This window comes from Lontra canadensis, unplaced genomic scaffold (assembly GCF_010015895.1).
Source record: "Lontra canadensis isolate GAN:19392208 unplaced genomic scaffold, GSC_riverotter_1.0 scaffold35, whole genome shotgun sequence".
NCBI lineage: Eukaryota > Metazoa > Chordata > Mammalia > Carnivora > Mustelidae > Lontra > Lontra canadensis.
Genome location: NW_022631029.1, coordinates 3,598,782 through 3,615,377, shown reverse-complemented (window position 1 = coordinate 3,615,377; position 16,596 = coordinate 3,598,782). Strand labels below are relative to the sequence as shown.

Below are 16,596 nucleotides of genomic sequence, written 5' to 3'. Positions count from 1 at the left end.
CGGCAGTGAAGGAAGTACACATATCACAATACAGAAGGCAGTAATTAGAAACCGACATTTGTGACCCCTTAAGCCCAATAAACTGGTTTATCAAGTATTTGAGGTAACAGAGTTTTTAAGAATATTATGAAACTTGAACTTCTTTTTACTTGATCTGAAACTATTCTTTCCATAGCTCTGGTAACCTGAGCTTGGATAAATGGGTATTGACACCTTCTATGACTTAACTTTGATCAGCTTTCACCTTTCCAAAGAGAAATGTGCTACTTTTCTAATCTAATCTCAGCAGAAAAACTCCGTAAAAACTAGGATCAACAGAGGGCTAAGGTAGTCCAATAAGGAATCAGCAGGCGGGACCCCCCTCTCAAGCTCAAAATGGTACTTACATTTTTAAATAGTTGGATTAAATAACTAATAATATCCTCAATTTTGCCTCTTGTCCCACAAAGTCTAGAATATTTACTATTTAGTCCTTTAAGAAAATGCTTACAGATTCCTTGTCTAAAACAACTCATAAAATTTTTTACCAGGCTGCATAAGCTTTTACATATAAATAAATGCCCTTGGTGATATCTGAATATTTACTTCCCTGAAACAACAGAATTAGTACCTAGAGTAATATAGAAAAGTACACACCACCAGGTGCCCTCTTTCAATCCACTCCTGCCCCATTTGGGCCTCAGATCCCACAGTTCACCTCCCCTCCTCAGGGGGAGGCTTGAACCAGCAGAGGACACATCCTGACCAGCCACATGGGGAGGCTCCCTGAACCACACCACACCCCTTCCGATTAATAAGGGGCAGGAAATTTAGGTCTGTTCTCAGAACTCTTGGGAGACAACATGATACAGATATAAGGTCAGGCAGACTTTCTATACCTCTCTAAAGCTGGGGAGGCTGGAGAGAAGAATCCAGATTTCCCAAGACCCAGTAGCCCTCTAGCCTCCTGGTTGGGAAATGTGTGCATGCGGGCCCCCCACACACACACCCACTTCCAGCTCCCACTCAGCCCCACTCCTCCCCAGCTATGATCGGGCCACAATACAAACTGACTTCTACAGCTGGCTTGTTAGTTTCTCCCTCTACTCTCTGGAAAGTTTAAAGATAAACATTAACTTCAAAAATACATTTGACCTTAGAAACTATAATTTAATTAGTTAAAACAAAGCACTAGAGTGTGCCCAGCACAGAGAAGGTCCACAACCCATGCCAGGTGACATGATGGGAGGACAGAAGGGACCTTGTCCTCTGAGGTTATCAACCTTGCACTTCCAGCCAGGAGCCTAGCGCCTGCTAGACTGAGGGACAGGACCATCCCCAACCCACCAAATGCAAAGCCTACCTCCAGGCACCACATCACTGGGAAAACGATTCCCTCTTCACCTCTGCTCTGAGTACTATTTGAAGTAAACCTATGAGCTGCTGAGCTGATCAAGGCCTGCAGACACTCTCTGCCAGGGACCGTTTCATACAACTGACTACAGAACTCAGACTGTGCACAGCAGAGTAACAGGAAGAGAGGTCACATCAGACCCACAGAGGAAAAGCATGTAAATTCAAAAATTACTCCTAAATGTGCTGGTAAGAACTTTTAGGCTACAGATTTTTACGCCAAAAGTACTGTACCACTCAGAAAGAAATGGATCTTTCACAGTCCCTCAGTCCAAGTCTGCCAGTGCCACAGGGTCTTTGCACTCACTGTCCCTTGGCTTCTGCACAGCTGGCTCTCGGTTCTTTGGATCTCAGTGCACAGGGCATCTCCTAGGGAGGCCTCCCTTGACCCATCTGTGGGGCCCCATAGCAAGGGTCCCTGCTATCACCCCAGCACCTAGAAAGGAGCCCACACCCCAGGAGGCCCTCATAGTGTAGGCTGTATCTTCACATCCAAAAGCCTAAAGCCTGGAATATAAAATAATTCATCAAGTATTCTTTTATCCCAAGGTTTAAATAAAGAGTGGGAAATCACCTTTCTCTCAGTGTGGCCCAAGGCAGGGGGGCAGTGGCAGAACCCCCGAGCCTCACCTCAGGAAAAGGCTAACAGAAGTTTTGGCCTCCCCCTAGCTTCAGAAAAAGTTTCAAAACTACAGAGAATGAACACCTCACACACCTATCACCTGGATCCACCAGTCACTCGCATTTTGCCATACTTGCTTTGCACACACACGTTTACCTTCCCAATCCATTTCAGAGTCACAGGCCCCAAGACAAGCACTTTCTCCACACAATCACAAGCCTCCCACTCAGGAATAATACTGATAAAACCGACAGAATACTGCTATCTAATAAGCATAGTCACAATTCCCCAATGTCCACAAATTCTAAAGTCTTTTACAGTTTTTTACATTCAAGATGTGTTGATGTCTCTTTAGCCTTCAATTCATTAGTTTTAACCACATGTAATGGCTGAGAGTCAACCATTTCTGACCCACAAAGATGATGTCACATGGTCCCACTTGAGAGAGTGGTCCCCAGGTTCTGGATGAAATCTGGATGAAAAGGATCTTCAGGGACACCTGGGTGGCTCAGTCAGTTAAGCGTTTGCCTTCGGCTCAGGTCATCGCCCAGCATGGGGGGGGGGAGGGTCCCTGCTCAGCGGGGAGCCTGCTTCTCTCTCTCTCTCCCTTTGCCACTCCCCCTGCTTGTGCTCAGTCATTGACAAATAAAATCTTAAGAAAGAAAGAAGGAAGGAAAGAAACAAAAAGGCAAGGAAAGGAAAGGGAAAAGGATCTTCACTGGCCTCTTCCTTTATAGTGGACCCTTTCTCTGGTCAGCATGCTGAGTTCAGCCCTATAGCTTATTTCGATGTTCCAAGTATCCTTGACATGGCCAAAGTATCCCCAGCTCATCCTGGGCTGCCCCTGCCTGCCCAGCCCTGGGGATCACCATTCTCAAAGGAGCCCACTCCACACCTGCAGGCAGCAGCCAGGGTGTGATGGGGGCTCAGTCCAAAAACCAGGATACTTCACAGGACAATGACCCAGACTGAACCCCACCTCAGGGGTGTTAAAGGAAGAGGAAGGGGCTGCCCTGGAGAGCGAGACCAGGAGACAAGACAATCACATTAATACTGGACCTCACAAAGAACAGACCAAGCCAAGCCATTTTCTGACTAGTGAGAATCTGACTGTGGAGATAGGGAAACCCCATGTATTAGATGATCCCAGAAAAACTACTGTCGTGCTGTTCCTCTGACAACAGCAGTGCTGTGTGAAAGATGCCTTTTTTTTTTTAATTTTTAAGATTTTATTTATTTATTTAACATAGACACAGCGAGAGAGGGAACACATGCAGGGGGAGTGGGAGAGGGAGAAGCAGGCTCCCTGCTGAGCAGAGAGCCCAACGGGGTGCTCAATCCCAGGACCCTGGGATCATGACCTGAGCTGAAGGCAGACACTTAACCGACTGAACCACACAGGTGCCCTGAAAGATGCCTTTCGTTTCTAGAATTGCATGCTAAATACGAGAGGTCACAATGACTGGGTATCACTAACTCCTATGGCTCAACCTCAGAAGGAAGGGTGAAATGACAAGATGGATTTGCTTTAGAAGAGAAATGGGGAGAGGAAAATCTTCACAACCGCTGAACTGAGGAAATGGGTATCAGGGTTTGTTTTACTTATAGAGAATTCATAATCAACATTTTTACACAATACGGCTGGACAAGGTGGCCTCCTGGAATCCAGGTTAACTCCATGGAGCCACACACTCAAAAAGAGTAATGGAAAACAAGCACAGCTCTGACCAAACACCTTCCAGTCTAGGATACGGAAAGCCACCTCCCCAGATTCACTGTCATCTCGGCAGCTGAGCTCTGCAAAGAGCTAAGCAGAGGGGAAGATGCCGTCCTCAGTTGTGACAAAGGGCTGCCCACAGAGCTCAACAAGCCTCCAATGTCTAGAAGCCATCCTGGCAACAGTCTGCAGGGATCCTTAGAAGCCTGGCTTGGCTCGGTAGTCCAGCTCACAAGCTGCTACCAGACCAACACATATGAATGGCACAATGACCCTTTCCCAGCCATGGGGTTCCAGGACTTAGGACCCCAATATTTATCAGAGGTAGCAGGGTTCTGTTCTCAACAAAAGCTCCTCTGGCAAGAAGAGTTCAAAGCCCCCCCCCACCAAGACGGGGACCCTGAGACCTGGAAAGGAACACCAAAGACTCAGCCAGACTCGCTGCCCTTCTGCACCTTCTAGGCCACATTCTGTTCTGGGTCCCATTGAGCAGAGCTAGATGTCATGACCCGTCACTGTAGTCAAGACTACCGCGTACCACCGAAAGACCACCCTGCCACGGTGACCACCCCAATTGCCCCCCCCCCCAGCTGAGAGCCACAGCCCAGAATCTGCCCCCTCCAGCCTCTGTGCGTGCTGCCCTGGTGGGGCCTCTTGCCCCTCCTCTCAGGGCAGTGCCTCCAAAGGCTCCGCTAACCAGAAGCACCGCCCCACACCTCCCATCAGAGGAGAACCCTGCCTCACCCTTGGGGGATCCTGGGCCCTGATGAAAACCACACAGGAACTCATGTCTGCTCTAGCCATAATTCCTTCTGAGGACTCAGGGCCAACAGGGTATCCAGTATAGTGAACCCGTCCCAGGAGGAGTGGCCACTCTGGCTACCTGGTACAGTGGTAGCTCATGCACACACACTAGTGCACATGGGCAAACATCTGAGCACCATGCCACTCTGCCTGCACTCCCCTCTGGCCTCACCCACACTTTGGTGGGTCTACCCACCATCTAAGGGCCCTTTCTCCAAGGGAAGTGAGGTCCCAGCACTTCCACAGCTCCATGAGGCCCCAGGATTCAGCCCAAGCATCTTGGCATGGCATCCATGCCTGTGTCTGCACCCACTCTCCCTCTACACCAAGCCAAGTGTAGGGCCCCATGCTCACCCCTCTGCCTAGGAGGCATGCCTTCCTGAACAACTCAAGGACCACTACTTATAAAGGCTTTCCCTGTGCAGTGCAAACCACTCCCTTTTCTGGGTCCTCATGATCCCGAAGGTCAACTGCAGTCTGGCCAGCACCTGTCATCTCTAACCAAACAGCTACAGATGGCAAAGGATTCACTTTGACCTCCAGCCCTCACAGAGCTCAGGAAGGGAAGGAGGTAAGAACTGCTGAGAGTGGCAAGAGCCAACGACCATGCCAAAGAGGCTGGCCTGACAGCCTGTACAGTGGAGACAAGAGTAAACATGAACAGGTATATGAGGGCACCCAGGCTCACCCTGAAACAGTGTGGCCAGGCTCAAGTGGAGGGCCCGGCACACAGGGCGGGGAATCTCCCCAACATGTGGCAGGGAATGGCTGAGCACAGGATCACTCCATTTCCCTACATTAGAGCCACTGAGGACACACTACAAAGATGAACAGGAGCAAAAATGAAGGAGAAGGAAAGAAAAAGACAAGTGAAGGAGAATCAAAGACAATGAACAACTGTGGGATGATCAAACTCCCCAAATTTACTAGGAAACACTGAGTTGCACACATACAGACAAGAGACTCTACAGTATGTGATCATGCCTCAATAAAGCTATTAGAAAGATGTCTCCTTGTTGTTGTTGTTGCTGTGGGAGCCAGTGGGCGGCTCAGTGGGTTAAGCCTCCGCCTTCAATTCATGTCATAATCCCAGGGTCCCAGGACTGAGTCCCATATCAGGCTCTCTGCTCAGCAGGGAGTCTGCTTCCCACCCACCCCCACACCTACTTGTGATCTCTCTGTCATAAACAAATAAAATCTTTTAAAAATATATTGATATTGTACTAGTGTTAATTTTGCCTTCCATCATACTGAATCTGGGTTAAGAAACTGGGGTAAATAAAGTAAGAAGTCATTTCGCTTATGTGACTGACACATAAGCCCTTCCTCTCCCCTAATCGTCCATAGAGTTCTAACCATCTGGAAACAAACCCAAGAAATCCAATAAGGGGAAAGTGCCGGACGAACACTTGCCAGAGCTCCTGCAAAGTTATCAGTCTTTTATCTCCAATTTTCTCAAGGTGTGCTTATATCACAGCTGACCTGAGAGTTCGTGAAACCAGATGGAAAAAGTCAAATTTTTAACTCACCACTTTCAGGAACCCCTGGACTGTATCAAACTCATTCCTCCTCTTCGTAAGCTACATGCCAGTAAGCAGAAGATGATCTGTTTATCTAGCCAGTCATGAATATGTTAGCACAGCACCTTCCACAATGAATTCTGAAGGCAGTCACAACTATGGTTCTGAAGACCAAGTAGCAACTCTTTAGCCAAGTATCTCACTGCTTAAATAGGAAAAAGAAGCTCAAGTGTATGTACTCAAGACTACAATCGATAGGGACTGGCTCAGTTCGTAGAGCGAGCAATGCTTCACCTCAGGGTCATGAGTTCAAGCCCCAAGCTGGGCATGGAGCCTACTTAGAGAAGACTACAAATGATGAGGAGCCTCTGCTGATCTGTTTACCTGCGGATGGCCGCTGGGAACTGTTTCCCATCCGGGCTCTCACGAACCAAGCAGCTATAAACGCTCAGAGCAGCCCCATGTGTGGACAACTGCCTTTGCTTCTCTGCTGGACCACAGAGGTGGGTGTGAACCATTCTACCAGCAAGGTATGAAAGTTCCAAGTGGTTTTCCATCCAGCCTTTTAAAAAATTTGAGCCACTCTTATGAGTGGGTAGTGGTATCTCCGGGTGGTCTTCAAGTTTCACTGGGGTATAACTGACATACAATAAACAGTGCAGGTTTAAAGTGTACATTTTATAAACTGACATACACCAATGTATGTAAACACCCACAATCAAGATAATGAATACATCTACCACCAAGTCCCCTTATGCCCTTTGTCATCCCTTCCTCCTTTTTTTCCTTCCTCCCCCAACCACTGATCTGCTTTCTATTACTACCAGTTAGCTAGCACTATCTAGAGCTTTTTATGAACAGAATCACAGAGTATACACTTTTTTGGTCACAGTACTTTTACTCTGTGTAATTATTCTGAGATGCAGCCACATCACTGTGTGTATCAATAGTTTGTTCGTTCTTTCTTTTTCTCTCTTTTAAAGTCAAGTAGTGTTCCCAACTCAGATTTTTACTGTAATTCCCGTATTTGAAAAAAACATGACAATAGCGACCATCAAAAGGAAATATGACAACTAGACACGGCAGAAGGTTTGTAACACCAGCTATTATGCAAAGCACTTCTGAAATTACCTTTCCTGCCCTTTGAGGGGTAGGGAAATGGCCCAGGAAAGACTTAGATAAGCAAAAGAAAATGGTCCCTTGTATCTTTTTTTTTTTTTTAAAGATTTTATTTATTTATTTGACAGAGAGAGATCACGAGTAGGCAGAGAGGCAGTCAGAGAGAGAGGAGGAAGCAGACTCCCTGCTGAGCAGAGAACCCGATGCGGGGCTCGATCCCAGGACCCTGAGATCATGACCTGAGCCGAAAGCAGAGGCTTAACCCACTGAGCCACTCAGGCGCCCCATGGTCCCTTGTATCTTAAGACACTTGGCAGGATTATGTCAGCACTTTTCATCCCAGGATCTCAAGGGCTTTGAGAAATACCAGTTTTATTTCCTAAACAAGAATACAAATATTCTCTGAAACAAATAATACATTATATGTTAATTAAAAAAAAAAAAAGAAAACAAGTGTTATTTGAATGGACTCAGAGCTCAGCAGGAGTCACCCCTGCCTGCCATTCTCCTACTCTGGCAGGGACACACATTCCGCCTCTAAACAAACTTTCAGGTAAAACCAACTAAGCAAAACTGGTATCAAATGTGGCTGCACGTTGGGAAACAGTCTGGCAGCTGCTGGAAGGGTCACACACAGAGGTACCACACAACCCAGCAAACTCACCTACCGCCGCACAGAAACTTGCACACGAATGTCCACGGCAGCATTACCTATAACTAAAGGCAGAAACAACCCAAACGTTCACCATCAGGTAAGCAGATTAAAAGAATGTGGTCTGTCTGTACTATGAAATATTATTCAGTCCCAGCAAGAAACGGGAGTAGATTCGTGTTACACCATGGATGAACCTTGAAACATGTTCAGTGAAAGAAGCCAGACACAGAAGACCACACATCATCATTTATATCAAACGTCCACAGTAGGTAAACCCGAGACATTAAGATTAGTGCTTGCCTTGCGTTGGAGAAGGCAGGACGAACAGGCTAAGAGGTGTGGGTTTCTTTTCAGGGTGATGAAAATGTCCAAAAATTGATTATGGAGATGGCTGCACACCTGCGAATGTACTAAAAGGTACTGAACTGTACTCTCTAAGTGGGCAAACCCTATGGTCTAAGAATGCTATCTCAAGAAAGCTGTGAAACCAAAGTGGCTGCACAGCCTTTGATAAGTCACAGCCACTCACCCAGTAAGATAAAATCAAAAGGCATTCAGAATGGGTTTTTTTAGTCTTTCTGAAAGCCCCATCATACCATTAGCTACACAGCCAACTCCTGAGGATAAATAAGGAAAATCCCAGATGTTGTAGGCAGCCAATGCCACCAACTGGCATAGGAGATAATCAACTTTTTTCCATTTTCCAATTCTATTCAGACTTTTCTGTCCCCAAATTCAGGGCCTTCTCTTGCGATACAAAGGTAATTACTCCCATTTCCCAAACACAAAAGGTAGGCTACAGGTGAGTGGGTCATCAGTTAACTAAAGGCAAGGAAGGATAAACCCTTGTGATGTCATGAGAACTCAAGTGAGCTCAACTCAACATGTACTTACAGTGGAGAGTTTTAAGGGTCTTATTTTATACAGCTCAGTGTCCAGGTGCAGAAAAACAGATCATTCAACTTAAAGAGAAGGACACACCCTGCAATTAATTGCCCACAGAATGCAAGGAACAAAACTTGAAGTCAGAGCTGCTGTATTACATTAGTTACAGTTTAAAAAGAATTTCCAATAGAACAATTACCTTTCCCATTCCTGAGCTGCCATGAATCATGGCACACTGCTCAACTGTGAGCTCTTTCTCCTCAGCCTTCTAGACAAGTTATAGACAGCGCTATCTGGTCCACCTAAACATGAGTCCAGATTTCATGTATGTTTAAAAACAACAAAAATGAAACTCCTATACCCCCTTTTCACAGCTGTGGAAACAAGAGAGGTCAACAGAGTATGAAACTACAGGTGTTGTTACGAACCTCCAACAGCTCATTGATTTCTCCAGGCAAACTCTCCCGACTCTACCTTCCTCCACCATATGTAAACCAAACTGAAAAAAACATACATACTTGCACACCTGTCTCCCTGATGCTCCGCCCATCAGGCATCTATTTTTAAGGAATCTGGGGTTAGAATGAGTCAAATGTTTTCTGCCTCTATTAGGGGCTAAAAGAAAATCCAAGTGGGTGGTCTACCCACGGGAGTGACTCAATCAACTAGAATGCAAGCCCTCCCAGAGTCTGAGCTCACTGTGGCTGAGATGGGGTGGCTCCCCCAGCTCTGACAGTGGGTCCTCATGCCAAGGGACTCCTGTGACAAGGGATCCCAGCCCAAGACCCCAGCCAGTTCCCTCTGCCTCTTCAGGGCAGGGACCTAGGTTCAAGAAGGCTAAGTGTGATACTTCCCATAACACAAACCCAAACTTAAAATACTGAAGTAGCTTTCCCTAAACATTCACATCACTGAAAACAAACTGTCCAACGTGGCAGTACCATTTATGTAAAACCCACTATCACTGCCCCACTGGAGGAAAAAACTCAAGCCTAACTTTTCCAAGGCAGGGCTGTGGAGTTACATAACAGGTCGGTTTCAGCAACAGGCAATGCAAGGAGGAAAAACAAAACGCAACCTGTCTCTCGAATAATCTCAATAGTTACCGCGTATGAGCATCTCCACTGGAGGAAAAAATTCCGTTTCTGCTCTGGGAGCTTCGACCCTCCCCTCTCCAGCGTCCCCGAGCCCGGGTAAATTTGAACCCGTAGCTCAGCGGGCATGATTAGGGGGGTGGGGGAACCACAGGTGGGGGGTGGGGCAGGGAGGACGAATCCGCCACAAGGGGAACCGGGCAGATCACCACCCCGGGAGCCGGCTTGAGCAGGGCACGGACCCAGCAGGAGGGAAACCTGGAGACAGATCACCCCCGACCTGGCCAGAGACAGACCGAGGGCAGGTCACCTCGGACACGCCCGGAAGGGACTTCGGGCTGGTGACCTAAGACGCGGCCCGAGATAGTCTTGAGCAAATCACCCGGACCGAACCAGAGCCGGACTCTAAACAGATCTACCTGGACCCAGCTGAAGACCGAGAACCTAGGCAGGTTACTCCGGACCCAGCCGGAATGGGGGGACCCGGGGAAGGTCAGCTCGGGCCTGAGTGGAAGACCAGGGACAGGTTACTCCGGACCCGGCCAGAGTGCGGGACCCGGAGAAAGTTCCCAGGCGCCGAGGCCCGGCTCGGGCTTCCGGCGCCGCCATGTGCAGCTCACCTGCGCGTCCAGCTGTCCGGCCGCAGCTCCCGCGCCCGCGCCTACCGGGCCGCCCGCGCCACCTCCTCCGGGGCCGCCGGGGCCACCCGGGGGCGTCTGCGTCTGGCTGGGGAGAGTGAAGTCGGTGAACTCGAACTCCGAGCCCTGTGTGTCGGCGCCGAGCAGCTCGGCTTCCTCGGTGTCCAGGAAGGTGAGCGTCTGAGAACTGGGCCCGTACGCCTCCACGCTCATGGTGCCGCCGAGTAGGGCCCTCAGACCGGCTCCCCGCCGCACTCGAGCCCGCCGCCGCGCTGAGGCCTAGGCCGCAGGCTTCGGGCTGCCGCCGCCGCCGCGCCCACGCTCCTAAACCGGACTGAAACGCCTGCCGCGGCACGAGCCGGGACAAGAGCCACGCGTGCCGAGCCGCCGCTGCCGCCGAGCCCCTCAGAGCCGCTTCTCCCCTCGGAGCCGCCCGCCGCTCGCAGCCCCCGGCAGGAACCGCCGCCGCCGCCGCCGCCGCCGCCGCCGTCGTGCGCGTGCGCGAGCCCGACGCCGGCGCAGGTGCGCGTGCGCGAGCCCGACGCCGGCGCAGGTGCGCGTGCGCGAGCCCGACGCCGGCGCAGGCGCGCGCGCTCCTCGCGGACGCCTCCAACCGCGCCCGGACGCCCGGAGCCGAGCAGGCCGGCGGAACACTTAGTACGCACGCGCGGGGGGCGGGGCTTTTAACCGTCGTCTCGCCGGCCACACGAGGACGTGGTCCCGCCCCAACCGCTGCTCAGTGGCGCCCGGCGGCGTGGCTGCGGTGGTTGCTTCCGTAGGGGCGGCGACTGTGCCTCGGGTTAATTGAGCACTATCTGGTTGATTTACAAAGGTGGTGTCGGAACACCCAGTTGAGGAGGCTTGGCAGGGACGATGTACCTCCATCTCTGAGAGAAGCTCCCTGCCTCAATTTCCCCATCTGTAAAATGGGGTTGCCTGGCACAGAACCAGTGCTCAGTATTTATTGCTTGAATAAAAGGAATGGGGATAGTCCTTAGTACGGAGCCTGGCTCAGGGTAATGGTGATTGCTGCTGCTTCCGACGATAATCATAATAATGTTAACTATTAATATAATAATTATATTAGCTATAATAACATGACATATTATAATAATTAATTATAACTACATAACTTTTAATCTTACTATTCAGAGGCAGTATATAACAAAGTGATTGGGAGCACTTGTGCAGTGAAATTCAGACCTGGACACCTGCCAGCTGTGTGACTTTGTACAAGTGACTTGACCTCTCTGGGCCTAGAATTTCCTTTAGGGAAATACTGTCCATTAAGATGGGATGAAGGGGGCACTTGGGTGGCTCAGTCGGTTAGGCGTATGACTTCCGCCCCAGGTCCTGATCCCTGAGTCCTGGGATCCAGCCCAGCCTCCGGCTCTCTGTTCAGTGAGGAGTCTGCTTCCCCCTCTCCATCTGCCATTCCCCGCTCCTGGTGCTCTTTCCAACTCTCTCGCTCTCTCAAATGGGTAAAATCTTAAAAAAAAAAAAAAAAAAAAAAAAGATGGGATGAAGAGGGGCACCTGACTGGCTCAGTGAGTATAGCTTGTCACTCCATCTCCTGACTGTGAGTTCGAGCCCCATGTTGGGTGTAGAGATTGCTTAAAAATAGAATCTTAAAAAAATAATATTTTAAAAAATGGGATGAAGAATACATGAACTTATTCACTACCTTAAGTATTTATAAATGAAAATTCCACATGGACAGAGGTTGGCTTTGTTCACATCACACAGTCTTCCCCAAGGGGAGAATAATGCCATCACACAGTAAGTGTTCAGTAAAAGTTTGTCCAAGTTCAGCTACTGATTTATGAACTTAAGTTGAGGACTCAACTTCCTTTTTTATATAGCGACTCAGAGAACCTCCCCACCTCTGCTTCCCTTTTTGTAGCAAGATTCTGGGGCCCTCTAAATGGTTGAAGTCAGTTCACAGGGCTCCTGGGTTTGCACAGCTACACTAAAATTTCCTGATCCTATTTGGTTCCTCATTTTCCAATATTCCTGTCACTACATGATAAGAGGTTCCTTTTTCTTTCTTTACATCTTTTTCTGGCCTCTTACCATGCATTAAAATGTGGGAATATAGTAATTGAAGAATTAGGTCCCCAGGAAGTCACAGTTTAAAAAGAAATTCCAACAAACCAATGGATGGTTTCAATAAAACACAAAGCCCTCTTTGGAAAATATTCAATTAGATTGATAGAAGCATTTAAAACCCACCTACTAACACCTATCAGAGTTTTAAATGCCTCATCCTCTCATCCTTTGACCTAGCAATTCCACTTCTAGGGATTTCCTCCTTAATTTCTACATACAGTCACATTTGCAAAATGACATTTTGGATAATACACTGAAACATTATCTATTTAACATTTAAAAAGTTGATAATGGAGAAATTGTTGGAGGGGAAGACATAGACATATAAAAAACAAATAGCAACAGGACAGCAATAAGCCCTTATCAGTAATTACTTAAATGTAAATGGGTTAAACTCTTCACATCAAAGGCAGTGATTGTCAGATGGCTTTAAAAAAAAATGATCCAGTCCTCTCGGGGCTCAGACCTGGTTTGAGGCGACATGGCTAAACGCACCAAGAAGGTCGGAATCGTGGGCAAATATGGGACCTGTTATGGTGCCTCCCTCAGGAAGATGGTGAAGAAGATTGAGATAAGCCAGCACACCAAGTACACTTGCTCCTTCTGTGGCAAAACCAAGATGAAAAGACGAGCTGTGGGGATCTGGCATTGTGGCTCCTGCCTGAAAACCGTCTCTGGTGGCGCTTGGACCTACAACACCACTTCTTCTGTCACAGTAAAGTCTGCCATCAGAAGACTGAAGGAGTTGAAAGACCAGTAGAAGCGCCGCCGTTTGAAACATTGCTAGCCTATAATAAATGGGTTAATTTATGTAACAACAACAACAAAAAATGATCAGGGGTGCCTGGGTGGCTCAGTGGATTTAGCCTCCGCCTTCGGCTCAGGTCATGGTCTCAGGGTCCTGGGATCCAGCCCTGATCGAGCCCCATGTCGGGCTTTCTGCTCTGCAGGGAGCCTGCTTCCCCTTCTCTCTCTGCCTACTTCTGATCTCTCTCTCTCTCCCTCTCTCAAATACATAAATAAAATCTTTAAAAAAAAATGATCCAACCAGGGTTGCCTAGGTAGTTCAGTCAGTTAAGTGTTTGCCTTTGGCTCAGGTCATGATCTCAGGGTCCCTGCTTCTCCCTCTCCCTTTGCCCCTCCCCCTGCTCATGCTCTCTCTCTCTCTCTCTCTCTCTGTCTGTCAGATAAATAAAGTCTTTTTAAAAAATGGTCCAACTAGATGTTGTCTACAAGAGAGTCACTTTAGACTCAAAAACACAAATAGCTTGGGGCACCTGGGTGGCTCAGTGGGTTAAAGCCTCTGCCTTCAGTTCAGGTCATGATCCCGGGGTCCTGGGATCGAGCCCTGCATCGGGCTCTCTGCTCAGCAGGGAACCTGCTTCCCCCTCTCTCTCTGCCTGTCTCTCCACCTACTTGTGATCTCTGTCTGTCAAATAAATAAATAAAATCTTAATATAAAAAAAACAACACAAATAGCTTGGAAGTAGAAGGATAGAAAGAGATAGTCCATGCAAACAAAAACTAAAATGAGCTGAATTGGCTATACTAATATCAGATAAAATAAATGTAAGACGAAAATTGTTAAGACAAAGAACATTATATAACTATAAATGTTTCAATGTATTAGGAAGATACAAACATTATAAACATATATGCACCTAACAACAAAGTCCCAAAATACATGAGGCGAAATGGGATAAAATTGAAAGGAGAAATAAACAATTTAACGTTAACTATGGTTTACAATAGAGAAAAGAAGTAAAAAACGGGAGATTGGAATGTTAGAGTGGATTGCTGTTTAAGACCACCTTCAGAGGTTCCAGAGGACACACTTTTCTCTATGACTGTGAGAGGTGAATTTGTGAGGGCAGGGCTTGGGGAGAGCCCCAGCATCCTTGAGATGAGCTCTCTGACCACTCATCTCTGTAGGCCAGAACTTAGAGTGGCAACTGTGGCCCCTGACTTGGGGAACCTACATGTAATGAGAGTAATTGGACTTTGGGGTGGTAGGGGCCTGGTGGTGGCCCTCAATCACCAAAGACAAGGTAGGTGTGGTTACCATAATGGATAGCAGAGTCAAAGGAGCAATCAGAAAAGTCTGACCCACAGAATAGTGTGTGGTTTGGGCTAGTTGATCATGGTATTCCCACAGGTGAGATAGATGGGAAACTTACTAAATTCTTATTTGTTCTGTATAAGCAGAGAATCTCTAGATCCAGTGAACAAAAGTCTAACTTGAATCATAAAAACAGAGAGTCATAGCCCCTCAATCAACTTCTAGACAGACTTGAGTCAGTTCACAAACCTAAGTCCCTTGAATAAAAGGGAGGCAGGGTCACCTTGAGGAAAGGCCCCAGTATACTACTAAAAATTTATACTATCAATCTTTCTCTCAGCCTCCCCCGTGGGACCTATGGCCGGCCCTTTACCAGGGTGACTGTGCACTGGGGAAAAGGGATTAATCAGACTTCTCAGGGATTACTGGATGCTGGCCCTATTATTTATTTATTTACTTACTTACTTTTTTTTTTTTTAAGATTTTATTTATTCATTTGACAGACAGAGAGCACAAGTAGGCAGAGAGGCAGGCAGAGAGAGAGGAAGGGAAGCAGGCTCCCCTCTGAGCAGGGAGCCCGATGCGGGGCTCTATCCCAGGACCCTGGGATCATGACCTGAGCCGAAGGCAGAGGCTTTAACCCACTGAGCCACCCAGGTGCCCCAACTTACTTACTTATTTTAAGATTTTATTTATTTGTCAGAGAGGGAGAGCACAAGCAGGGGGAATGGCAGGCAGAGCAGGCAGAGGGAGAAGCAGCTCCCCGCTGAGCAAGGAGTTCCATATGGGACTCGATCCCAGGACTCTGGGATCATGACCTGAGCTGAAGGAAGATGTTTAACCGACTCAGCCACCCAGGGATCCCTGGACACTGGTTCTAAACGGACACTAATTCCAGGAGACCCAAAACATCACTGTTGTCTGCCAATCAGAGTAGGGCCTTCTGGAGGTGGGTCCAGGGGTCCCCAAACCCATCCTGTGGTTGTTTCCCCAGTTCTGGAATGCACAGTTGGAATAAGTACACTTGGCAGAATCTATTGGTCCCCCGACCTGTGGAGTAAGGGTTATTATGGGGGGAGGGGGTATAGCAAAGGGAAAGCCACTAGAAATTCTTCCACCTAAGAAAATGGTAAACCGAAGCGACACTCTTGGGATTCCAGAGATCAGGGCTACAACCAAAGACTTAAAAGATGCAGGGGTGGGGATTCTCACTCCATTCCCATTCAAAGCTTCTATGAGGCTTGTGCAGAGGACAGATGGAGCTGGGAGCATGCTGATGGATTACTGCAAGCTCAACCAGGTGGTAACGCTAATTGCAGCTGCTCTACCGATGTGGTTTCACTGATGAAGCAAATGAACACACCCCTTGGTACCTGGTGGGCAGCTCTTGGGCAGGCAAATGTCTTTTTCTCCTATCCTATCCCTAAGGCCCACCAGAAGTAATTTGCTTCCAGCTGGCAAAGCCAGCAGTAAACCTTCCTGGTCCAAACCCAGGGCTGTACCCACTCTCCAGCCTTATGTCACAATTTAGGCATCAGGCATCCCTTCCACGAGATACCACTCGGGGCCATGACATCAGTAGCCTTATGTTGATTGAGCCTAACAAGGAAGGAGAAAATCCTCTAGGCTTATTGGCCAGACATTCACATACGGGAAAATGGGAAGTCAATCTGACAAAATTTCAGGGACCCTCTATCTCAGTGGAATTTCTTTTTTTTTTTTCAAAGATTTTATTTATTCATCTGACAGAGATCACAAGTAGGCAGAGAGGCAGGCAGAGAGAGAGAGGGGGAAGCAGGCTCCCTGTGGAGCAGAGAGCCCGATGCGGGGCTCGATCCCAGGACCCTGGGATCATGACCTGAGATGAAGGCAGAGGCTTCAACCCACTGAGCCACCGAGGCGCCCCTCTCAGTGGAATTTCTAGAGACCCGGCAGTGTGGGGAAATGCCGAGATACCCCTTCTAAGGCGAAGGTTAAGTTGT

At 48.1% G+C, this 16,596-nt stretch overlaps 2 protein-coding genes across 3 annotated transcripts in view; one reads left to right on the top strand and one right to left on the bottom strand.

The window, feature by feature from the left end:
* UPF1 (UPF1 RNA helicase and ATPase) overlaps positions 1–10,659 on the bottom strand; it is a 36,911-nt gene extending 26,252 nt beyond the window's left edge. For both annotated transcript variants that reach the window (XM_032867729.1, XM_032867730.1), the window contains exon 1: positions 10,429–10,659. In XM_032867729.1, the coding sequence (XP_032723620.1) occupies positions 10,429–10,659 (231 nt within the window). The remainder of the gene's footprint in view (positions 1–10,428) is intronic.
* Positions 10,660–13,010: 2,351 nt separating this feature from the next.
* Positions 13,011–13,373, top strand: LOC116874093 (60S ribosomal protein L37a-like). Its single transcript, XM_032868515.1, has one exon. The coding sequence runs from the start codon at positions 13,037–13,039 to the stop codon at positions 13,313–13,315; it is 279 nt and encodes a 92-aa protein (XP_032724406.1). The 5' UTR covers positions 13,011–13,036; the 3' UTR covers positions 13,316–13,373.
* The last annotated feature ends 3,223 nt before the right edge of the window (positions 13,374–16,596 follow it).